Genomic DNA, 26,115 nt, shown 5'->3' with positions numbered 1-26,115 from the left:
TATGTTGAATTTTCTTAACTGCTATGTCAGTATCTACGAGATGACTACTGGTTTCTGTCCTTTATCAATGACATAATTCCTTAGGCAATTTCTTCTTTTTCTTTCTCTCATTCTTTCTTTCTTTAGAGATAGGGTCTCACTGTGTTGCTCAGGCTGGCCTCAAACTCCTGGGCTCAAGAGATCCTCCTACCATGGCCTCCCAAGCAGCTGGGACTAGATCCCTTAATAGATATCTTTGTTTTTTTTGAGACAAGGTCTCACTCTGCTGCCCAGGCTAGGGGGCAATGGCGTGATCACTGCTTACTGCAGCCTCAAACTGCCAGGCTCAAGCAATCTCCTGCCTCAGCCTCCTGAGTGGCTGGGACTACAGGCATGCACTACCATGCTTGGCTATTTTTTTTTATTGTTTGTAGAGACAGAGGTCTTGCTATGTTGTCCAGGGTGGTCTTGAACTCCCGGCCTCAAGTGATCCTTCCACCTCGGCCTCCCAAAGTGTTGAGATTACAGGTGTTAGCCACCACACCCAGCTCCTTAATATGTATATATTTAAATTTTTTTAAATTAAAGAAAAAATGTAGAGACGGGGTTTCGCTATGTTGCCCAGCCTGATCTCAAACTCCTGGGCTCAAGTGATCCGCCCACCTTGGCCTCCCAAAGGGCTGAGATTACCTGATCCGCCCACCTTGGCCTCCCAAAGTGTATCACCAGCATGAGCTACCACGCCCAGCCTAGATTTCTTAATCTACAGAAGAATATTTGCATTTCTAAGATAAGCCTTACTTGACTACAACATATTAGGCTTTTAATACTGCATAGCTAGTGTTTGTTTAGGAGCTCTGCCCACATTTTAAATGTAAGACTCATCATTTGTTTTCTTCTTTGTGTGCTATCTGCTCTGGCTTTGATTTCGGGATCAAGCTAGCCTTACAGAAGGTGCTGGGAAGCTTTCCATACTTTCCTATGTTCTAAAATAATTTAAATAAGGCATTAACTGTTCCTGAAAACTTTTACAGAATTCATCTATAAACAGGCTGAATAGAATAGCACGCTCTTCTGTAGCACAAGAGGAATAAGACCTTTCAATTACCTTCTTTAAAGAACAGCTTTATTGGGGCTGGGTGCAATAGCTCACCCCTGTAATCCTAGCACTTTGGGAGGCTGATGTGGAAGGATGGCTTGAGCTTCGGAGTTGGAAACCAGCCTGGGTGACTGAGCGAGACCCTATCTCAAAAAACAAAAACAAAACAACTCACAAAAAACAAAAATAGTTTCATTGAGATATAATTCACATTCACACAGGTTGCCAATTTAAAGTGTACCACCTCTCTTGCCAGGCTGGAGTGCAGTGGCATGATCCTGGCTCACTGCCACCTCTGCCTCCCAGGCTCAAGTAATCCTCCCACCTCAGCCTCGCAAGTAGCTGAGACCACAGGTGTGTGCCACTATACCTGGATAGTTTTTGTATTTTTTTTGTAGAGATGGGGTTTCACCGTCATGCCCAGGCTGGTCTTGAACTGCTGGGCTCAAGGGATGCAACCACTTTGGCCTCAAAGTCCTGGGGTTGCAGGCGTCAGCCACCACGCCTGGCCGGTGTCCATTCAATATTACTTTTAAAGATCTCTGCATTTATATTTAAGAAGCTTCTCTTCTTTCTAAAGCTTTGCATTTTCACCCATTTTTTCTTGAACAGATTTGACAAAGGTTTATCCACTTTACTGACTTTTCTAAGAACAAAGTTTTTGTTTTTATCAAGCATGACTACCTTTATAATTGATTTCACTGATCTATGTCATTTCAGTAGGCTTTCGGAGGGAAGAGAGGGAAGTGAATCTATTTAGCAAACCACTGAATCGCAAGTGTGGCAGAGCAATTCGGTGAATTCATTCTGATGAATTCAAAATGGGCACGTCATCCAAGTCCTCACAAGTGTCCTGAAGTCTGAGACTCTAACAAAAGGCTATCCTAACTCCAACTGAAACACTGGAGTGTAGCAGAGCTTAAAGGTATGTCCACAAATGTGTGCACATCTTTAGCGTTTTACGATATAATGTTGTGTGTCCTCTGGTGGTTTCCACCATGGCGCGCCATTGTTTTTACACCGTGTGACAGCACTGACAAGAATTACTACTGCAAATCAAAACACGAAAAAACCAACTGCAGAGTCATTACAATAGGGCACCAATAGAAGATGACAGGTAGCAAGCCAGTGTTCACCCATGGGGACTGCTCAAGGCACTCCAAGTTCAAATGGGAGACAATGGAGAAGACAGGCAGCAGCGTCCAGACCATCCCTACATCAGAACGGTTACTGCCTTTCCTGTAAACTTGAACAAGTTAATCCCTTTCAGCCTGAATTTCTTTATGTGTAAAATGGTGCTAATAGCACCTTTCCTGCGGGCATTTCTCAGAAATAGGGATAAGTGCAAATATCCAATCTCAATAGGTGCCAACTGTATGTGGCACACATACCGGTGTTCACACAGGGCAAAGCCTGACAGCGCAGATGAACAAAATCGCTGGAATCGCTTTCGATTGTTGCTCAGTTTCTTCTCGTCTTCCTAGCCATTGTCACAGTTAGATGGAGACTGTTCTACATGCCAGCCCTCTAATGCAGCGGCCCCCAACCTTTTTTGCACCAGGGACCAGTCTCATGGAAGACAGTTTTTCCATGGATAGGCGAGCCAGGGGAATGGCTCCAGGGTGAAATTGTTCCACCTCAGATGATCAGGCACGAGTTAGAGTCTCATAAGGAAGGCCGGGTATGGTGGCTCATGCCTGTAATCCCAGCACTTTGGGAGGCTGAGGTGGGTGGATCATGAGGTCAAGAGATCAAGACCATTCTGGCCAACATGGAAAAACCCTGTCTCTACAAAAATACAAAAATTAGCCAGGCATGGTGGCAAGTGCCTGTAATCCCAGCTACTTGGGAGGCTGAGGCAGGAGAATCTCTTGAACCCAGGAGGCGGAGGTTGCAGTGAGCCAAGATCGTGCCACTGCACTTCAGCCTGGGCGACAAAGCAAGATCTTGTCTCAAAAAAAAAAAAAGAGTCTCATAAGGAGTTTGCAGCCTAGATCCCTTGCTTGTGCAGTTCACAACAGAGTTCGTGCTCCTATGAGAACCTGATGCTGCTGCTGATCTGAAATGAGGTGGAGCTTGCTTGCCTGCTGCTCACCTACTGTTAGGAACCGCACGGCCCGGTTCCTAACAGTAGTGCTCTGCGGCCAGGGGCCTGGGGATCCCTGCTCTAGTGGATGTCGTGCCCACGTTATTTAATCCACACACAATCCTCCTGGCCAGGTACTATTATTATTTCCAAGTTACACATGAAGAAACCAAAGCTTTAAGTAACTTACCAAAGGTCTCACAGTTATTAAGTTGAAGGAATGAGAATCTAGGAGAATGTGACTCATGCACTTAATTGCTATGGCTCTAATTACACATGTATTAGAGAAGGGGGGAGGGGACATCATATGTATAAGCTTCAAAGCTAGAGAAATCAACGTGAAGAGTGAGGGCCAAGGAAAGGGGATAAATAAGCATATTAGAATGTGCATGTGTGTGCCGGTGAGGAGGTCTTGACGGAAAAATGAGACATTCCACTTCAAAGAAAATGTAGAAAATGATCTCTAAAATAACTGTTTATTGCTGGCAACTTGCTGTTAGTTACAAATGACCAAAGTACAACTTGAAAGAAAATGAATCACCTAGCATGACATTCAGAAACCTCAATGATGTACATTCAGATACATGGGAAATAGCTCAAAGTGGGACAGAAGGCAGTGTGTGTGTGTGTGTGTGTGTGTGTGTGTGTGTGCGAGCGCGCACGTGTGTGTGTGTATTTATTTATTTTTTTGAGACAAGGTCTTGCTCCGTTGCCCCAGCTAGAATGCAGTGGTGCCATCATGGCTCAGCACAGCCTCAACCTCCTGGACTCAAGTGATCTTCCCACCTCCCATGCCTGGCTAATTTTTTGTATTATTTATTTATTTTTATAGGGACAGGGTTTTGCCATGTTGCCCAGGCCAATCTCAAACTCCTGGACTCAAAAGATCCACCCACCTTGGTCTCCCAAAGTGCTGGGATTACAGGGTGAGCCATAGCACCTGACCAAGGCAGCATATTAAACAGATTAAAAAGTGACTAAAATTTAGCCAAAAGGCTGCCAGAGTAGTTCCCTTCCCCTAAAATCACCCTTCCCTTTTCATATCAGAGATGAACGTGACTCTGTTTCCCCTAACCTTAGCACAAGTGTGATCACGGCCATGAAAGGAAGGTGTCAAGACGCTTTCCTCAGATGCCAGATTCCACAGGTGAGCCCCTCACTCTACCCACTTGCTACCTCCTTCGAGCTGTTCAACTGCTGGAAACGTCAGAGGCCCTGCGTCACAGCTGGGTGGAGAAGCCTTTCCCACCTCCGGGGTTCACCCAGTCACTGCGCTTCCTCCATTCCTTCGCCCGTCGCTGCTCTTTCATTAGCGCACCATTAACATGGCAAACACACTTCCTCTCATTTCTCAAACACCTCAAATAGGAATGCCTTATGCCTTTGCAAGAAATACATGAACCACCTGAAGTATGGCAAGCCTAGATTCCAGGGTAAAACCATAAGCTCCAAAATACGTACATTCATTTGTGTGATAAATGTTTACTGAAAACCAAGTTTCACTCATCCCAGTAGCCTCAGGCCCTGGAAAACAGTAAGTTTTCAGTCTCCGTCCTCACGGAGCTTACACCGTAATGGCAAAGAAACAGGAGTAGTGGGAGGCGAGGCTGGGAGGGAGGGGGGGGCAAGGAGGGAGGGCCGGGAGGTGCGGACCTCTACAGGTGAAGGAAAAGCACCGGAGGCCTTAGGAACGAGTGACAGGATTAGAAATACGCTTGGAGGAAGTATCTCCAACAGCCGGGCAGCAAATTGGAGGGGGCAGAGCAAGCGCTGGGAGGGCTTGGGCTGCTGAAGCGTCCATAGGAAGATGACGCCGGCCGGGAGCGAGGGCGGGGGGTGGACAGGCCGGGGACAGCAGGAAGGGGCTGCTTGCTCGGACCTGGAGTGAAACAGCTTTCCTGTTAAAACAGCTGGGAGGATGCGGGCATTTATGGACTCTGGCTGGCTAAAAACAAAAAAACGAACCAAAGAAGGAAGGGGAGGGAAGGAGAGGGGCACAGAGAGACCAGTGTCGGGGAATCGGAGCTGTGGAGAGCACGACGCCAGGGTGAGGGCACAGGATGACAAGCGGGCCTCGGGCAGGCCGGCGAGGAAGTCCATACCCTGTGCTCCGGGAGGAAGGGGAATTGCATGGGATGTGAGTTATTCACAGGGGTCTGAAGCATGGGTGAGGACTGGGCTTGGCTAGCTGTGGGGTTGGAGCTGGACAGCAGTAGGGCCGAGAGGCCATTCTTCAGCACATCCACCGGGAAGCAGAGAACGTTCTGGGATGGGAGGTTGCGTGGCCCTAGAGCAATGGCCAGAGGTGCTCAGTCAGAGTCGCCCTGAGCCCTGATGACTTTCCAGCTGGTTCCAGTTACTTGCAAAGCCTGGCGATGAGTCCCACTTGCAGGTATCCCTGAATCCTCCCAGCGTCGTCCTCTGCTTAAACTAGTTGGGGATCTTCTGGTGACAAAACTTCTATCTACTCCAAGACGACTACTCTACCTCACCAGGTCGGAGGTCCCATCAAATGTTAAGTCACATCCTGAATCCTGACCTCAGAGACACTGAAATGTGAACCGAGACACTACAGAATAGGGTAATATGGGGCCAGTGCCAGAGGAAAAGCTTTAATTACAGATTTCATAAAATAGTCAACTACTCACAATCCAGAAACAACAAGTCTCTTATCTGCGACGAGTGTGTGAACTCAACAGGGAAGGGCAGAGCTTGGAAACCAGGCGGTCATCGGAGCCCTCTCGTGCTGTGAGCAATGACCGGCAGGTACCAGGCGTGCCCACACACCTGCCACTTCGATATCTCCACTGGCAGAGGCCAGTGCCCCACAGAAGAGTCAAGAAACTTGCGAGTTGACTCTTGGCTGGGAGAGCCAAGTGACAAGGGAAGAATTCAATAGATGACCGTGAATACCCAGAGAGGCAATTCTCCCTTAAGCCAGTTCCAGCAGCTTCTCAGCTTTGCTTTCATTATCCTCCCCTCCCCCCGCATCTTTTTTACACATTCTCCCCTCGCTGTCCCACCCCCGTGACATCATCATAGCACAGATCTATCGTGTATCTGTTCTTGTACCGTGGCCTTCGGGGTGGCCAAAACCCACTGTAACAGCTAAAAGCTTTTTGTCACCCAACAAGAACCAACCTTCCATGACTCAGGGTGTTACTCACCCAGCTGAGAATGAATGAGTTCTGAGTGAACACTTAGTTTTGTTTGTTTATAAAAAATTGGTTGCTTTGGGGTCTGATTTTTAAGCTGGAGAAAACTAAAAGATCACCAAGTGCCGGCCCCCTGGTTTTATAGAGAAGACTCTCAATGACGGCAGTAATAACAAAGTCTGAGAGACCTCGTGCGTCGTCCGAGGAAACACAGGCACTTCACCGCAGATCTGGGCCTGAACCCGGGGAAGCCTCACTGAACAACCATGCTCTCTTTCCCTCCTATGAAAAGTGGCCCCTATTTTTACCTATTTTTGATCACTGTAGGTAAGACTGACCAGTTTTGCTAGAAACAAGCAAGACCGGCTGGGTGCAATGGATCATACCTATAATCCCAGCACTTTGAAAGGCAGAGGCAGGCAGATCACTGGAGGTCAGAAGTTCGAGACCAGCCTGGGCACTATAGCGAAATCCCATCTCTACTAAAAATACAAAAATTAGCCTGGTGTGGTGTTGCATATCTGCAGTTCCAGCTACTTGGGAGGCTGAGGCATAAGGATTGCTTGAGCCTGGGAGGCAGAGGTTGTAGTGAGCCAAGATTGTGCCACTGCACTCCAGCCTGGGTGACAAAGTGAGACTGCGTCTCAAAAAAAAAAAGAAAAAGAAAAAGAAAAAGAAAAAAAAAAGCAAGACTGAGGTGAGTTCTGGGAAGAGGATTCTACTTTGTTTTTGTTGTTATTATTTTTGTTTTTTAGAGACATGAAATTACTCCAGGCTGGTGTACCATGATGCAAACATATGTGCTTGGGTGATCCTCCCACCTCAGCCTCCCGAGTAGCTGGGACCACAGGCGTGCGCCACCATGCTTGGCTAATTTTTTAAATTTCTTATAGAGACAGGGTCTCACCATGTTGCCCAGGCTGGTCTTGAACTCCTGGCCTTAAGCAATCTTCCTGCCTCTGTCTCCAAAAGTGCTGGGATTACAGTGGTGAACCATCAGGCCCAGCCTGGATTCTACTTTGGAAAATCTTTGCGAGTGAAGAAGAACAGGACAGAATGGATGAACTGGGATGAAATAAGTCAGTCTGGCAAGACACTCTCCGCTAAGAAGTGGGTAAAACTGCCACAGCAAGTTATCAAGAACGTGAAATAGCCGAACTCCCACAGCAGCTGGGATGGCAAGAGGGAAGCTGGGAGAGAATGCAGACAGCTCTAAAGAGGCTGCAGACTTCAGGAAGCGGTGCCTGGGTAGAGCAGGTTTATTAATCATGGATAAAACTGCTGAATAATTACCTACCTCTAAAAGCATTCGCGGGTTGGGTTTAGGTGCTTACAAAGTACTTTGTGCTTGGTCCCGGCCAGTACGTTAGTTCAAGACAGTTAATATAGATAAACACAAATGCAGTGAAGATGTGGTCAGTGTAACAATTACAAATGTAAAAAGCAAACACGGAAAAGGATTGCTGGCTGGGCACAGCGGCTCATGCCTGGAGTCCCAGGAGTTTGGGAGGCTGTCGTGGGTGGATCACTTGAGCCCAGGAGTTTGGGACCAGCTTGACCATCATGGTGAAACCCCAGCTCCACTAAAGTACAAATATTTGCTGGGCATGGTGGCACGCTCCTGGAGTCCCAGCTACTTGGGAGGCTGAGGCAGGAGGACCACTTGAGCCCAGAAGGCTGAGGCTGCAGTGAGTTGAGCTCGCATCTTCATCCTTCAGCCCAGGTAAGAGTGAGACCCTGTCAGAAAGAAAGAAAGAGAGAGAGAGAGAGAAAGAAAGAGAGCGAAGAAGAAAGGAGAGGCGAGGGATTGGTACAGGCAAGGCTTCTCATACACAGAATCATTTCCTCCCTCAATATCCCCAAAGTAACTACAACACTTAATGAAATCATTCAGATCCGAAGCACTGCTGAGAACATACTATGCGCCAGCCAGGGTAGTAGGTACGGGGGAGGGGAAGGTGAGTGCGGGAGAAGTAGAAGGTCTTCACAGAAGGCCTCGAAGAGAAGATGAGACTTGAACTAGGCCTTGAAGTCTTCCTAAGATCGGTGGGGCATGGAAAGCAGGCAGTCCTAATCACGTGCCACCCCTAAGGCACAGACGCAGTGAGGGAGACGCAGAGCAGGGGGCTGGCACACTATGCCCGAGGGCCAAATCTGGGTTTTGGTACATGAAGTTTTACTGGAGCCCAGCCCGACCCATCGGATTGTGTGAGCTGCTTTCTGCTTTCTTGCTCCAAGGGCAAACTGAGTGGTTGTGACAGAAACTGAGACCATATCACCCGCAAAGGCTAAAATATTTACTATCTGGCCCTTTCCAGAAAAAGTTGGCCAGCCCTGTCCTGTTATTCCAATGGAGTCTGTGCACTGGCAGCAGGGGCAGCCCTGGGCTAGGCAAGTCCCACCATGGACGTGGAGAACTGGAATCTGCCTTTTAAAGAGACCTCTGGCTATTCTTGTGCACAGGTGGTGGCGTGGGGGGCACTGAGCCTGAAGAGTTATGAGAAGTCTGCACTTACCGCATCTACAGACAGAGGAACGTGGTCAAGACTTTCCCACAGAGTAGTGACACCATCAAATCCGCCCTTACAACACCCCTCTCGTCAGAGTGTGACAGTAAGAAGCGCTGAGAGCAGAAAAGGGGTGGCAGTTCCTGTCACAACCCAGGCCAAAGACGACCCAACTAGGCAGGGCAGAGCTCAATCTTTCTTCCTAACCTCATCAGTGCTTCTAAGACGTTTCTAACAAATACAGGATCAGTTATACCGTATTAGGAAGTAGATAAATACTTGGTAACGAAAATATTGGTAATCATGTGTTTCCATGTATAGCAAATATATCTTGGTTGAGGCCATACCTCCGGACATGAATGCATACATGAAGACATTAATGGGGCATGAGGGATGCTGAAATGTGAAATGAGGATGTCATCAAGGGCTCCCTATTACATAGGCTATTTGAAGGTGTAATGTCTTACTGTGAGGACTTTTGTCCCCACTAAGTAAGTGTGAGGTTCTGCTTGATATTCAATTTTCCTGTGTTTTGGATGAATAAGCAATTTAAAGTTCAAAGGAAACAAAGCTGCCACTGGACTGCCACGCCAACACTGTGCCCTCTTCCAGCTCAGCTCGGCTTTGAAGTCACTGCTTACCATTCTGCCTCCTTAAGAATCTAGAAAAGTTTGACAGGGTTGTTCGTGGGATTCAGTGTGCTTTAAAGGAATGACAGCAATATAGATAAAAATAGATGGGTGAAGAGGGGAAATTCCTTTCTTAGATGCTTAGGCTTAATACTTCACATTCATTACATTAGCAGATACAATGCAAAAGGAAAAAAAAAGAGTGTATTTCTGCTTAGAGAAATGCAACATAATTAAATTTAAAAATCTCAAGTAAGAAGAAGAAAAAGTATAGGACACCAAATTTGTGTTGAGAAGAATCTGTGTGGAGATTCATTAAAAAAAGCCTTAAAAAGCTCAGGATTTCAGTACAATGCTTAATGGCACTTAAGCAAAAATAGTAACTAACATTTATGAAGTACTCACTATGGGTATACACTGTTTATAAATGTCATAATACAAATTGTCTCATTTAATCCTCAAAACACCTGATATTAGCTCTATTTTAGAAATGAGAAAACCAAGGCACAGAGAAGTTAAGTAACTTGTCCAAGGTCACACAGCTAAATAAGAAGTAAAGGTTCCTCTCCAACAGAAGCTGCTCTCTAGTCTCCTCCTGCCTCCAGGTTAATTTGCAAAAATTGTAAATGTAAAAGACTCTCATTATTACTAATACAAGAGACAAAACCCTGGTGATTTAGGCATTCAAAGTCTTCTGGAATGGGCACACCATTCCACCCTGGGGACAGTGGCCAAGATTTGGCCTGCAATATAATAAAACTGAGGAACAGTGAGATGGGGTCGAAAGAAGACCCTGGATTATTGTTCTGTAGGATGAAATGCAAATTAAGTCCAGTAAAATTCTGAAATGCATCGTTTGTTACCCATAAGTATATACAAACACTTTTAATGACAAGGACTGTGGTGAATGCATTATCTTCCAGCTGACATGTTTGTGAAATGCTGCAGTGAATCTAAAAGATAACAGGCACCCGGCTAATGCTATTGGGTTAACAGGTTCATGCTGGCTGTGCAGGCTTACTTAAGTAATTGCCTGACTGTGAAGGAACAGAGGTATTAAAGTTGGCACAAGGGACAGCATCCGCATGGCACATTCTTTGTTTCGAGAGCTTAATTTTATCAATTCTCCCGGAAAAAAGAGAAGTGCTAAATAAATAATGGAAGCACACAAGACAGTGTGAAGGCCTTTTCAAGTCCTCGAATTGTCAAGCATCTTATATAAAGTTCTTTCCCGACTTTGAGCTCATCACATTTCATTTTACATATTAATTTTGCATAAGAGCAAGCTCATCCCCTTCAAATGTTAACAGCTTCCAAATAAGATCCTGGTGAAAGCTCATCACATTCCATTTTAAATATTAATTTTGCCAAAGAACGAGCTCAGCCCTTTCAAATGTTAACAGCCTCAAAATAAGATCCAAGTTATTTACCTATAAGATACAAGAAGGCAAGAGAGGGGGGAAAAAACCAACCAAGTGAGAGGAGAGGCGACAGAAATGACGGAGTGAGAGGGTCGCCCGAACTCCACACAGATTCAATAAGCCTCTTCAGGTTTTCCTATTTAACTTTCCCCATTAAAAAAGAAGACACACCCTACCGGCGGTATCTTCACAGGCACAGAGAAGGGCACCAGTCTCCGATTAAGGGTCTGACTGTGGCTGTGATCCGGGGTGACAAGCACAAACAATTAGCGCTGCCTGACACCTTGCTCTAATTCGAGTTCGGAGAGTAAGGACAAAAGGGCCGCCCATCCGTGCGGATGCCGGGCTGCGGGCTGCGCTCTGGGAGCCCGGCTCGCGTCCCCTCCGCGGACGCCCGGTGCCCCACAGCCCGAGCTCGCCAGCGCCCGCGTCCCCGCCCCGGTCCCCGCCCCGGCCCCAGCCTCCCTCAGGACGCAGCTCGCCGCGGGGCAGCGCCGGCGACCGGGCGCGGGGTCCCCGGGGGTCCGGGTCCTCGGGCGGCCGGGCCGTGGGAGCGCCGGGCGGGCGGGGCGCACTCACCTTCGTCCTCGAACTCCAGCTTCTCCAGCATGCCGGCTTCCGCGGGTCCCGGGGCCGCCGCCAGCGCCGCCTGAGGGGGAGGAGGAGGACAGCGATCAGCATGAGCCGCGGCGCTCGTCCCCGGCCGGCGGGCTCGCGGCCGGCCGAGCGCTGGGGCCTGGCTCCGCCGCGCCGCCGGGAGGAGGGGCCTGGCGGGGGACGCGGGCGGCGGGGGCCGGGGGCGGAGCGGGCGCGCGGCCCCCACCCGCCAGAGGCCGCCGCCGCAGGTGGCGCGGCCGCGGCCCGCGTGCCCCTTTGCGAGTGGGACGCGCCGCTCCCCCCCCGCGCCTTGGTACGGCCCGCCCGGAGGAAGCGTGGGAAGGGACCCGGGAGCCCGCGGGCCGCCGCGCCTGGGCTCGGGGCGCCCCCCTCCGACCGCGTCCCGCGTCCTCCTTGCTGCGCGGCCATTGGCAGAGGCCCGCGGCCCCCGCCCCCCCGCGCGGCTCACCTTCCCGCACCCGCGGCAGCGCTCGGCAGGCTCCACCTGCTCAGGTGTGGGCTCCGCGGCGCGGGGGCGGGGAGAGGGGCCGCCGGCTAGGGGAGCCGTTCTCGCTTTCCTCTCCCCTTTCCAAATTTTAGATGTAACTGCCCATCCTCGGCCCTCTTAACAAAAATCGTTCTGTGGGCTGCACGTATTGCAAATGCACGTTGTCGCTATCAATTTTTTTTTTTCCAGCATGGAACTCCTAATTCGTGTCCTCTCTTTGCGACCGAGTGTTTTCTCGGTTGGGGAGCCGCTGCCAAAAACGCACACACCCTAAATCTGGCCCCGGCTGCTCAGGATCTGGGTATCTGAGACTCTACTAAGGCCAACTCAGGTTGGCAGGCGGCGCGGCCGGCAGCCGCCAGCTGCCCGGAAGTGCAAGGCGGGCTCTGAGGTGACCGAGGTCCCCGGCCTCGCGGCCCATCCCTGCAGAGTGCACGGGCCCTGCCAAAGAGATTAGCTCCAGAACCCATCAGGGCCGAAAGGAGCTTGGTCCTCAAGCTGGGCCTGAAAGAGGAAGTCCTGAAGTCGCCTCTCGTTTTGCTTTGTCATCTCACTTGCACCAATCCCTAAGTCTTAAACCCCTTAAAAAAAGAAAAGGGGTGGGGAGAGAAAAAGAAAACAAAACCAAGATGTTTCATGGTAAAAAGCTACCATGCATCATACTGCATAGTGAAAGGCTGCTTTCCCTCCAAGTTCGGAAACCAGGCCAGGGTGTTTGCTTTCACTAATCCTGCTCAACATGGTTCTAGAAGCACTAGGCCCTGCGATAAGGCAAGAAAAGGAAAGAAAAGGCATACAGATTGGAAAGGAAGAAAACACCGACGCAGATAACGTAAGTTGTCGATGTACAAAATCCCAGAGAATCTGCAAAAGAAAAAACTCTCCTGCAACTAGTGAGTTCAGCAAGGTCATAGCATACAAGATCAACACACAACAATCGATCACATTTCCATAAACTAACAATGAACACATGGAAAAATATTTAAAACAATATCACTTATTAATACAATCACTGCAAAGAAAATTAATACTTAGGCGTAAACTCAAGAAACCATGTATAGTATCTGTATGCTGAAAATCACAAAACGTGGATGAGAGAAGAGCTAATAAATAGAGAGACATTCCCGAGATGGAAGGCCCAGCATGGTAAAAATGACAGTTCTTCCCCAGATTCACGTTTTGGTTTAACGCAATGGCTACCAAATTATGGTTTTTTTAGACATCGATAAGCTTATTCGAAAAATTATATGGAAAGGCGCAAGCCCTAGAATTCTTTAGATAATCTTGAAAGGGAGGAAACAATATTACAGCAAACTATATAGCTACAGTAATCAAGACAATCGTAGTGGCAGAAGAATAGATATAATAATCAATAGAAATAAATAGGAAACCCAGAAATAGACCCGTGAAAACCAAAAGCGAATCCTAAAAGGTCACATACTGTATGATTCCATTTATATTTTTGATGGAGGTGTAACAGCAATAGAACTAGAGTATTTGGATATCAAAAGGTAAAAAGGCAAAAACAAACCTCAACCTAAGCCTTGCGTTTTACACAAAAATTAGCTCAAACTGGATTGTGACCTTAAAAACAAAATAAAAAAAAATATGAAACTTTTTGGAGAAAAATCTTTGAGACCTGGGGCTAGGCAAAAGTTAGACTTGACACCAAAAACACAGCCCATAAAAGGAAAAACTGATAAATGGGCCTCAGTACAATTAAGAATTTTTGCTCTGTGAAAGACTCTGTTAAGAGGATGAAAAGACAAGCTATGCATAAGCACTATCAATATTAAACAGAAAAAGGAGAAAATAATCCAATTAGAACACAGGCAAATTACACAAAGATATTTCACCAAAAAAGATATACAGATGGCAAATTAGTACATGAAAAGATGTTCAAAGTCATTAGCCATTACGTAAACGCAAATTAAAACCACAATGAGATACCACTACACAAATGTTAAAATGGCTAAAACATCAAAAGTAACAACACCAAATACTGGCGAGGATGTGGAGATATGGGATCACTTCTGTACTGCTGATGGGAATACAAAATGGAACCACCACTCTTTTTTTTTTTTTTTTTTTTTTTTTGAGACAGGGTTTCCCTCTGCGGCCCAGGTTGGAATGCAGTGGTGTGATCTCAGCTCACTGCCGCAACGTCCGCCTCCTAGGTTCAAGTGATTTTCCCACTTCAGTCTCCTGAGTAGCTGGAATTACAGGCACACACCACCACAGGCCAGTTAATTTTTGTATTTTTTAGTAGAGACGGGGTTTCACCATATTAGTCAGGCTGGTCTCGAACTCCTGACCTCAGGTGATCCTCCTGCCTTGGCCTCCCAAAGTGCTGGGATTACAGACATGAGCCACTGCGCCCAGTCAGGAACTATCACTGTTAAAAATAATTTGGCGGCCGGGTGCGGTGGCCCACGCCTGTAATCCCAGCACTTTGGGAGGCCAAGGCAGTTGGATCATGAGGTCAAGAGATCGAAACCATCCTGGTCAGCATGGTGAAACCCCGTCTCTACTAAAAATACAAAAAAATTAGCTGGGCATGGTGGCACGCGCCTGTGGTCCCAGCTAGTTGGGAGGCTGAGGCGGAGCAATCACTTGAACCCAGGAGGCGGAGGTTGCAGTGAGCCGAGATTGTGCCACTGGACTCTAGCCTGGTGACAGAGCAAGACTCCGTCTCAATAATAATAATTTGGCAGTCTTTTATAAAACTTAACATGCAACTACCATATAGCACATCAATTGTATTCTTGGGCATTTATCCCAGGGAAACGAAAAGTTAAGTTTACCCAAAAACTTGCACATGAATGTTCATATCAGCTTTATTTGCAACAGTGCAAACTGGAAATAACAGATGTTGTTCAATGCGTGAATGGTGAAGCAGGCTACAGTAGGTTCATCTATACCGTGAAATACTACTCAGCAAGAAAAAGGAGGGAACTATTGACACGTACAACAACTTGGATAGATCTCCAGGGAATTATGCAGAGGGGAAAAAACCAATCCTAAAAGGTCACATACTGTATGATTCCATTTATATTATACTGTTGGAATAACAAAACAGTCAAAATGGATAACAGACAAGGGGTCCGAGGCTGGGGTATTGGCCAGAGGTGCCTATGGTTATAAACGGGTGATGTAAAGGATGTAAGGGTACCTGAACTGTTCTACATCTTGACTGTACCAATGTCAATATCCTGCTTGTGATATCACACCGTATTTTTCCCTATGAGCCAAGTCAAGCTGATTTAATTCTATGGAGGAAATGACAAAAAAAAAAATCTTTATTGAAATATAATTCACATACCATAAAATAACTCGCCCATTTAAAGGGTACAGTCCAGAGATTTACGACGTACTCAGAATTGTGCAACCAGCTAAGTGTACATTTTCCTTATCCCAAAGAGACAGCTCGTACCCATTGGCAGTCACATCCCACCTGCTCAACCCCTACACCCATCCCTAGGCAGCCATTTGCTGTCTCTATGGATTTGTCGATGCTGAATATTTCTCATAAATGTAACTAGGTGGTCTTTCGTGGCTAGCTTCTCTTTAGTGTCGGGGCCCATTCACGTTGTCACATGGATCAGCACTGTGTCTCTGTTTACTGCGGAATGGTACTCTGTTGTCCGGGCACACACGTTGTTTATCCTTTCGTCAGCTGATAGGCACGCAGGTGGTTTCCACTTTTTGGCTGTGGTGAAAATGCACCTATGAACATTCCTGTGCAAATATCTGTGTGGACATGTGCTTTCATTTCATATACCCAGGAGTGGAATTGCTGGGCCATAGAGGAACTTTATATTTCATATATATATATATATATATTTTTTTTTTTTTAATTTTATTTTTGAGACAGAGTCCTGCTCTGTTGCCCAGGCTGGAGTGTAGTGGCATGATCTTGGCTCACTGCAACCTCTGGCTCCCCAGTTCGAGTGATTCTCCTGCCTCAGCCTCCTGAGTAGCTGGGACTACAGGCGCCCGCCACCATGCCCGGCTAATTTTTGTATTTTTAGTAGAGACAGGGTTTCACCATGTTGTCCAAACTGGTCTTGAACTCCTGACCTCAAGTTATCCGCCCACCTCAGTCTCCCAAAGTGCTGAGATTAAAGGCATGAGCCACTGCTCTCTCTATGGCCTCTCTACGTTTAATATTTTGAGGACCTGCTGAACTGTTTTCCAAGGTGGCTGTACTACTTTACATTTTTACCAGCAATGTCTGAGGGTTCCAATTTCTCCTGTATTGTTTAGTTTTGCACTGGGGGAAAACTAGGCAAAGGGTGTAAAGGATCTCTCTGCATTATTCCTTACTACTATATGTGAATATACGATTATCTCAAAACAAAAAGTTTAATTTAAAAAAGAAGTTCGGCAGTGCACAGTGGAAGTATCTGTCATTCTATTTGTAAGTCTATGCTTTTTTTTCTTGCAATAATGTTAGTATAATTTTTAAAAGCTCTTGTCAGTGTTTAATGATGAGAAATGCCATCAATTTCACCCGTCATCCCAATGGGTTGTTTCTTGGGAGGCAGAAATGGGCAGCAAATGGGAGTATGTACGTCAGGAACACTGCAGAAGAGGTTCACAGACTAAAAGGACCTATAAGCCATCACTGTAGAAGTTGGTAGGGAGTAGAAATTAAAACAATTGATGTTTTATGAAACTTCACTTGATAATGGGTGTATAGGAGTAGCCTAAAAGAAAAATGTTTGATATTATATGCTAGTGGGATTGAATTTATGTCCACAGGATTTTTACTCAGTAAGACATCTCATGTTTTTTTCCTTAGAAAGGAGGCTAGTCATAGAACAACAGAAAAAGTCATGACATAGTTTTGGGTTTTTTTTTAAATAACACATGAAGTCAATTTCAGGCATTTGAGGGCTCTGACTTTTTAGGTATGTACATTAATGTGCACAGGGTCAAAGACAGACGGACCTGTCAGCACACATAACTTGAAGCTGGTGGTCGTCAGTTGCCCTTTTATGGCAATGTTTTCTTAAAGTCTCAACAGACTTATGCCAGACTTAATTTTAGCTATTTCAGGCAGGCAGGGAGAGCAGGAGGAGAGGGGAAGGGAGGGGGAGGGCGTGGGCAATGTCATGCATACAGAGAGGGGGCTTGAACTTGTCACACCATCTCATCTCTCAATCCATCAGCACCAGGGAGGTTTGGTGTAGCAAAAACAGACGAAACCCACCACCCAAACCCTCCTGAGAATCCAGACCGATCTTCCCAGGGAGAACAAAATGGGCCTGCCGTGGCAGGGAGGCTCTGGGTTCTGCCAATAGCCTGGCGCAGTTCCACCACAGGGGACCCTTCCATTTGTATAACATCAGCCAGTCTGGGGTTATTGGACTGTAGTGTGGTGGGAGGGAACGCAAGGCCCCAAGGTGGACTTGAGTGAGAGAATGCCTGAGAAACACAGAGCTATTACAAGCGTGACTTTTTGGTTGGGAAAAAAAAGGTAAGTTATTAAGGTGTGTCTTACATAATTGTGCCCAGGTACAGCAAAACACTATATACATTTTGAATGACTATTGGACAGAAAAACTTCAGCCTGAAAACTTAATCATAAAATGACTGCCAAGAAAGCACTCCTTTATGCACAGAGGTCGGATATGAGTTTGCTCTGCCTCTTAGAAAAAGTCTTAAATAACTCCTGCAAGAAATAAATCAACCTCAAATACTGGGCAAGGAGCTCCTGAATAATTTAGTGTACGGAACCCGAAGTTTCTATGCATCCTGCTGTCTTCCTTGAGCTCCGCTCTGCTCTGCAAGGGCATCCTCCAAAGGGGAAAGAACGACATGAAACTCCCTTGATGCTGGACAGGAGCTGCAGATGCATTCTGCTTCCATTCCCACGGGGCATTCTCCAGGCAGCTCCACCCCACCCTGTGCCTGTCACGTCCAAGCCTCAGTCCCAGCCCAGCGCTCTCCTGAGCTCCACACCATCTCCTGCTCGACTCCAGTGGAGTTTCCCACACCAACGCAGATGCATTTCATCTAAAATTGCGCCCCAGTCCTCTCATCTGGTTGCCCTGGTTTCTTCTGAGGCACCCCACTTGTCTCCAGCCCCACTACACCTGCCTTGGTTCAGGCTTCCATTTTCTCAGGCTTGGCCAGAGGGACAGCCTTAGCTCCTCCAGTCTTGCCCCATTTCCAGTCTATTTGCTTCCCTGTAGCCAGGGTGCCTATGATGGTTAAATTTAAATCCAGTCAACTGGACTGGATTAAGGAACACCTAGAGAACTGGTAAAGCATAATTTCTGGGTGTGTTCGTGCAGGATCCTGGCATGTGGGTCAGTGGACAGAGAGGGAAAGATCTGCCCCCATGTGGGCGGGCACCACCTAACCAGCGGGGTCCTGAGAGAACAGTAAAGGTGACGGAGGATTTCCTTGCCCTTTCTCCTGGAGCTGGGACACTTTCCTTTTCCTGCTTTTGGGCATCAGAACTCCAGACTCTCCTACCTTGACACTGGGACATATTTTTTGTTGTTGTTGAAAATCTTTTTATTTTCCAAAATTGAACTATATCTATTTGTTCACCTTTTCCATATATTCACATGCGTAGTTACTTCAAAGTTGTTCACTATATAAAAACAGACCAAAGGCTTAAAAATTAAAGTGAATAGTATCACAAAAATAATAAACACAGAGTTTTTGTTGGTTACATCCCAGGAGATGCCAGTATATTTGGAGAAATTTTTTGAATTGCATAAAAATAAAAATGTTTTTAACTCATGAAAATATTCTACTACTTTACTCAACAGGCAATAAATGGGAAAAGTATGCCACTTCAAAGATACAGACCTTGGTAATACTACATATGCATATAAATCCAGTATGTCCGACACTGGGACTTAAACAGCCCCCGCACCTGGTTCTCAGGCCTTTGGCTTTGGACTGAGGATGACACCATTGGCTTCTCTGGTTCTGAGGTTTTCTGACTTGGAGTGAGCCAGGCTACCATTACCTGCATCCCAGGGACTCCAGCTTAGAGACGGCCTGTCGTGGGACTTCTCAGCCTCCTTAACTGCATAAGCCAATTACCCAATAAATCCTCCCTCTCTCTCTCTCTCCATCCATTCATCTATCTTCTATTTATCATCTGTTTATCTACCTGCCTACCTACCTGCATGCCTATCTATCCTCTATCACCTGCTGGCTCTGTCTCTCTGAAGAACCCTGACTGATAAGAGTGACCTTTTTAAAATGCAGCCTTGGCCGGGACGGTGGCTCACGTCTGTAATCCCAGCACTTTGGGAGGCCAAGGCGGGTGAACCACTTGAGGTCAGGAATTCAAGATCAGCCTGGGCAACATTACGAAACTCTGTCTCAACAAAAAAATACATAAATTATCCGTGTGTGGTGGCATGCACCTGTAATTCCAGCTACTCGGGAGGCTGGGGCACAAGAATTGTTTGAACCTGGAAGGTGAAGTTTGCAGTGAACGGAGATCGTGCCACTGCACTCTGGCCTGGGTGACAGAGTGAGACTCTGTCTCAAAAAAACAAAAACAAAACAGACCGTTATTCTCTCACTTGGAACCATTCAATGGCTTTCAGCGATCTTTAGGATTTTCTTGGCAAATTCCTGAGCTGAGGGGAAGGCCCGATCATGTCCTCACCTTCTTTTGCCATGTCCGTCTGTGTGCTCCACACCTAAACCTTAAGGCATTGTCCTGGAATAGACCATGCACTTGCTGCTAGACGGATAGCTGAGCATTCTGGCCTCCCCGTTACTTCCTTCAGCCCTTGGCGAGTTCTAACTATGTTTAAAGATTCAGCTCAATCTTTCCCTGAAAGCCTTTCCTGATTATTTTCTTTCACTGTTTTCCTCCCTCCGTCCCTCCTCCTTCCTTCCTTCCTTCCCCAGTTCGAGACCTCTTCTCACAACTTGCCTGGTTAACTGCGTCTCTAAACCCACATGCTTCCATATGGCGTTTAACACACTGGCTTGGGATTTACTTTTCTGTTTCCTTTAAGTCCCACATTGCTCTTTGAAGGGAAAGAATGACTCATTATTTTTCTATTGCCTGTGTGTGACACATAGTAGGCACTCAAAAAATATTTGAATGAAGTGAATTGCTCTTTCAGACATTCATTAAAACTTGGTAGGGAAACAGTTGATTTTAGTAGCATAAATGGGTTTAGAAGTTATTTCACTCGGTTTACTCATGCTTCCCTTGGACCTCATTCCTATTTGGAAATCATTATCGTCACTTTCCCTTTAGTGTTGGAATTAATATTTTGAAGGAAAAAAAGTGACAGTGCTAAGAAATAATGGCAGGACAGTTTTTTATTGTACTAGATTCTAGCTGAGGACCAAAGGTCGCTGGCAGTGTTTGAGATCCTGGCACAGATACTGGCTGAAAGCTTTGCCAGCTCTTGCCGCCACCCTACAATTTAGTTTCTTTGTTTCCTTTTTTTTTTTTAGTTTTTTTTTGTTGTTGTTTTTGAGACGGAGTCTCTCTCAGTTGCCAGGCTGGAGTGCAGTGTCATGATCTCGGCTCACTGCAATCTCTGCCTTCTGGTGCAAGCCATTCCCCTGCCTCAGCCTCCCGAGTAGCTGGGACTATAGGTGCACACCATCACGCCTGGCTAATTTTCTGTATTTTAGTAGAGACGGGGTTTCACCATGTTGGCCAGGATGGTCTCGATCTCCTAGCCTCGTGATCCACCTGCCTTAGCCTCCAAAGTGCTGGGATTACAAGCATGAGCCAGCATGCCCAGTCCTTTCTTTCTTTTTAAAGAAACTGAGTCTTGCTCTTGTTGTCCAGGCTGGAGTGCAGTGGTGCAATCATAACTTACTGTAAGCTTGAACTTCTGGGCTCAAGTGATTTTCCCATCTCAGCCTCCCAAGTAGCTGGGACTACAGGCACATGCTGCTATACCCAACTAATGTTGCCCAGGCTGCTCTCAAACTCCAAGGCTCAAGCGATCCTCTTGCCTCAGCCTCCCAAAGCACTGGGATTACAGGCATGAGTGACGTCACCTGGCCAATTTTAGTTTCTGTTAAGGGAAGACAATTGATTTTTAAAAGTGGTATAGAAATTTGGAAAAACCTCAAACATATATTCAACACTGTGAACATTAATTCTTGGCCAGATGTAGTCCCTCACGTCTGTACTCCCAGCACACTGGGAGGTTGAAGTGGGAGGATCTTGAGCCCAGGAGTTTTTGAGCAGCCTGGGCAACATAGGGAGACCCCATTTTTTTTAAAGGTAGCTGGGCACAGTGGCACATGCCTGTAGACCCAGCTAGCTACATGGGAGGCTGAGATGAGAGGATTGCTTGAGTCCAGGAGTTTAGGCTGCAGTGAGCTGAGATCTGACAGTGTACTCCAGCCTGGGCAGCAAAGTGAGACCCCACCCCATCCCCAAAAAGAAGCTGATTGCTTTTATTAAAAGTATTAATTCTGCTGATTGCTTTTAATCAATATATTTGGAGAAAAGATTTTGTTCATTTTGATACCTTTTTAAATAACAATTTCAGATGCTATAAAAATTAGTTCCTCTCTAACATTTATTTATGATTTTGTTTAAAGATAATTTATTCCATAGTATCTTTTCAGAAAGCATGGCAACCAATTTGTACAGCTCAGTTCAGCTGAAAACGTGTTTCAAAGAAACGTATTAACAAAAGGTGAAGAAAACTGATTAACCCAAAAAGTCCTTTGTCTGAATTATCTATGTTAAATTATCTTCTCATTTCCAAAATAGGAGAGAATGGTAAGCTTTTGAAAACAGTCATTCATTCAGCAAATACTTACTTAATATGGGCTATGTGCCAGGAACCAGGGTAGTTGGTTAATAAAATCTGTTGAATGAACATGTCCTGGTGTGACTAGAAATTGGCGTAGAAGACAAAGCAGGAGTTCTACAAACATGGAGAATCAGCATCAGTGGCTTGCTACCCTTCAGGCTCATTAGAGTCTGAAATGCAAACATCTCTTGGCTTTCACAAGTAAATCCATTTTTTTTTTTGCCAATAAAAATACTTTATTATTAGCCTTGTGTTTAACATGACTTATTGGGAGCTGAATACTTATATTCTCTTAGACGTTGATAACTCTTAGAATTGTCTTATAATACTTGGCAAATAAATAAGTACTGCTCATCAAATTCAACCAACCTTTCAATTCTTAATGCAGCCAAGTCGTAACTTTGAAATGTGTTGTATTTGTATTAGGATGAAATGCACGAAATGATACGGCGTCACAAGGCAGTCTCCCTTCTCCATTCTCTACTCCCTCCCCTACAACTGACCTACTCACTAACCCTTTCCAGAACAGATCACTGTTAACTGTTTTTCAGCCCCTTTGAATCCCCTATTGGGTGGAAGCTCTATTCCTCTATTCCCTATTAGGTGGTGAAAAATTACAAAAACGATTGAGACAGAATGCTTCCACTTCGGTTCTGCTCTACATAACGTGATCAACAGGAAATGCAGTATTCCAGCTGAAATGCCTCCACCACATCTTCTGGAGACTTCTGTGGTCTTTGTTTACCATCCACAGTGTTAGGCAGCTACTTGCGGTGAATTAGTGTGAACTGAGGACATAGAGCCAAACGGAGAAGCAGGACCTGCGTACCTCACAATGTAAATCCTTTAAAGAACAGTTTTTAGTGTCCCTTTTAATTGTGGGGTAATTTGCCTACAACAAATGATATCTATTCCAAGTGTATCATTTGATGAGCTAGCATGAAATCACCGGCACAATTATATGATGGAATACTCCTCAGCCATAAAAAGCAATAAATTAACAGCACTTGCAATGACCTGAATGAGACCAGAGACTATTACTCTAAGTGAAGTAACTCAGGAATGGAAAATCAAACACCGTATGTTCTCGCTGATATGTGAGAGCTAAGCTATGAGGATGCAAAGGCATAAGAATGATACAATGGACTTTGGGGACCAAGGGGGAAGAGTGGAAAAGGGGCGAGGGATAAAAGACTACAAATACGGTGCAGTGTATACTGTCTGAGTGATGGGTGCTCCAGGATCTCATAAATCTCCACTAAAGAACTCATGTAACCAAATACCACCTGTACCCCGATAACTTAAGGAAAAATAAAATTTACAAAATAAACATTGAGAGAGAAAATAAAATGTAGAGGGGAACAAACCAAAAACATTTTTATCACTCTACAAGTTTGCTCATGCTTCTTTGCACTTTATCCCTTCTTCCTCCCGTGGTCCCAGGCAACCACTGATCTACTTTTTATTGCTATGCCACTATAAATATTTCCTAGAATTTTGAATATGTGGAATCATACAGTATAGGCACTTTTGCACCTGGATATTTGCCTCAGTATACCAGTAGTTTGTTCATGTCTGCTAAGTAGCATCCCATTCTACAGATAGACCCATTTTGTCCATTCATTCACCTGTTGATGGACATGTGGGATGTTTTCACTTTTTGACCGTTGGGAATAAAGCTATGAACATCTGTGGTCAAGTCTTTGTAGGATCATGTTTTCATTTCTTTTGGGCAAACACCAAGGAGTAGAATGGCTGGGTCATTTGGTAGGTGTGTGCTTAACATGAGAAACTGTCCATATTGCAGACTGGCTGTACCACTTTATATTTCTGACCAACAGTGGTCAAGAGTTCCATTTGCTTCATGACCTCATCAACTCTGGGTATGGTCTTTTAACAGTTTTCATTTTAGTCATTCTAGTGGATGGATGGGTTTCTCACTGTGGTTTTAATTTGCATTTCCCTGAGGATGATGATTTTTTTTGTATTTATTGGCAAATCATATGTTTTCTTTTGTGAAGCGACTGTAACATCTTTTGCCTATTTATTGATTGGATTTTTTGGTTCTTACTGAGTTGTATGAATATGGCAAGCAGACTCTGAGATGGCCCCCAGTGAATGATCCCCACCTCTTGGCATTCATGTACTTGTGTATCCCTCTTCAGGAGTGTGAGCAGGACCTAGTGACTTGCTTCTAGCCAACAGAATTCAGCACAGATGATGGGACACCACTTCCATTATTAGGCTTCTGTCTACATACATAAGATTGTGGCTGTTTTTCTAGCAGACTCCTTTCTTGCTAGCTTTGCTGAGGCAAGCTGCCATGTAGGAGAGGCCCTTGTCAATGAACTAAAGCCCTCAGTCCAACAGCTTGCAAGGAACTGAACCCTGCCACTAACCATATGAGCTTGCAAGTGGATCCTTCCCCAGCTGAGCCTTCAGGTGAGACCCTGGTCCTGGCTGACATCTTGACTGCAAGCTTCACAAAAGAGACGGAAGCAGAGGACACAACTAAGCTGTGCCTGAACTTCCGACCCACAGAAACTATGAGATAATCAATACATGATTTCAGCCACTAAGTTTGTGGTAATCTGTTATACAAGTAGATCATACAATGGGTTTTAAAAAATGCATTTAGGATGCAAGTCCTTTGTCAGATACGTGTACTGTGAATAGTGAACATTTTCTCCCCTTCTGTAGCTTGCCTTTTCATATTCCTAATTGTGTCTTTCAAAAAGCAAAAGTTTTTAATTTTGATAAGATCCAATTTATTCTTCTATGACTCATGCTTTTTGTGTTCTATCTAAGAAATATTTGCCTCCTCTCTCTCCAAAGTTGTGAGGATTTTCTCGAATATTTCCTTCTAGAAATTTTACATTTTCCTTTTACATTAGGCCTAGGATCCACTCTGATTTAATTTTTAAATTATGATATGCGGCAAGGGTTGAGGTTCATATTTTCTACACTGAAATCCAGTTGTTCCACATTGCTTTTTGAAAAGATTTTACCGCCCCATTGGATTCCCTTGGCACCTTTATTTAAAATCAATTGACCATATATGGGGTTCTATTTTTGGATTCTCTATTTTGTTCATTGATTTATATCTATATTTTCATCATGACCACACTGTCTTGATTCCCGTAGCTCTATAACTGGTCTTAACATCAGGTAGTGGACATTCTCTAACCGTTCTTCATTTAAAAAATGGCTGTGAGTCCTTTAAGCTCCTTATGTTTCTACATACATTCCAGAATTAAAAATAAAACCTACTGGAATCTTGGCTGGGGCTGCATTTGACCTACAGACCGATTTGGGAAGAAATGACAACAGTATTAAGTGTTCCAATGCATGACCAGGAAACAGCTTTCCATTTGTTTAGGCCTTTTAACAAATTCCTCTCAGCAATCTTTTCTAGTTTTCACCATAGAGGTCTTACATATCTTTTGTTAAATTTATTCCTGAGTGTATATTTTTTGATGCTCTCATAAATGAAATTGCTTATAAAATTTCATTTCCCAAATGTTTGCTGTTAGCATATAAAAATACAGCTGATTTTTATACATTCACCTTGTATCCTGTGACCTTGCTAAATTCATTTGTAAGTTCTAGTGGCTGTTTTGTAGATTTCTTAGGATTTTTCTGCATAAGTAATCACATCATCTAGTGCTTCTTACCTTTAATTCTTTATTTTGCAGTTCCCTGATACTATATAATTTTAGCTATGTGTAACTGATTCTTATCAAAATGTATTTTACTTATTCCTTGACTCATACATATAAAATATGTACTATGTGTTATACATATATGTAATATTATAGATTACGGTACTTATGTTATATTACACATGGATAGATGGATATTTGCTGCTTTTGGCTCACTTGCGTACCCTCACTAGTGGCATCCACCCCTCGATGTGTGCACACTAGAGCCAGCTGGAGTGGGTATCATGGCTGCCTACTTGGTATCCATTCCCCTTCCTCTACCTTCCTTCCTAAAACAACCCAAATATTGTTGCAGTATATATGCTTTCATGATGATGACAAGCTTTCTTGAGCTACCCTGGGCTACTAGGGAGGAGGACTCAGGGTTGGAGAGAGCCAGGTCCCACATGCATGTGTGCCCAGCCCTGTCTATCCCCTGTTCTTGCCACATGCAAGCATGCAGCCCCAATTGCTATTGAGAAGCAGCCTTCAGATGAAGCCACTGCAGAAAGAAAGAACATGGGTCCTAGGTGACAGCACTGAGTGGGGCTGTGTCTCGCCTTGCCTGGGGCCTAGTCTGCATAATACAATAGATGTCCTTATCCTTCAAGCTGGTTTGAGTTGGAGTTCTCCGCTGCTGGAAACATTTTA

At 45.2% G+C, this 26,115-nt stretch overlaps 1 protein-coding gene across 8 annotated transcripts in view; it reads right to left on the bottom strand.

Moving 5' to 3' along the window:
* The window catches only part of PRKAG2 (protein kinase AMP-activated non-catalytic subunit gamma 2), a 330,166-nt gene that overhangs the window by 68,611 nt on the left and 235,440 nt on the right, over nt 1-26,115 (bottom strand). For 7 of the 8 annotated variants that reach the window (XM_037735550.1, XM_017520093.2, XM_017520087.2 and 4 more), the window contains one exon: nt 11,456-11,525. In XM_037735550.1, coding sequence (XP_037591478.1) covers nt 11,456-11,525 — 70 coding nt within the window. Of the gene's footprint in view, nt 1-11,455; nt 11,730-26,115 lie in introns of those variants that run through there. The other variant, XM_037735556.1, reaches the window with a different exon arrangement.

Source organism: Cebus imitator, unplaced genomic scaffold (genome assembly GCF_001604975.1).
Source record: "Cebus imitator isolate Cc_AM_T3 unplaced genomic scaffold, Cebus_imitator-1.0 Scaffold20, whole genome shotgun sequence".
Taxonomy (NCBI): Eukaryota; Metazoa; Chordata; class Mammalia; order Primates; family Cebidae; genus Cebus; species Cebus imitator.
Note: the sequence above shows the minus strand (reverse complement) of the source record. Positions and strands in the feature narration are given on the sequence as shown.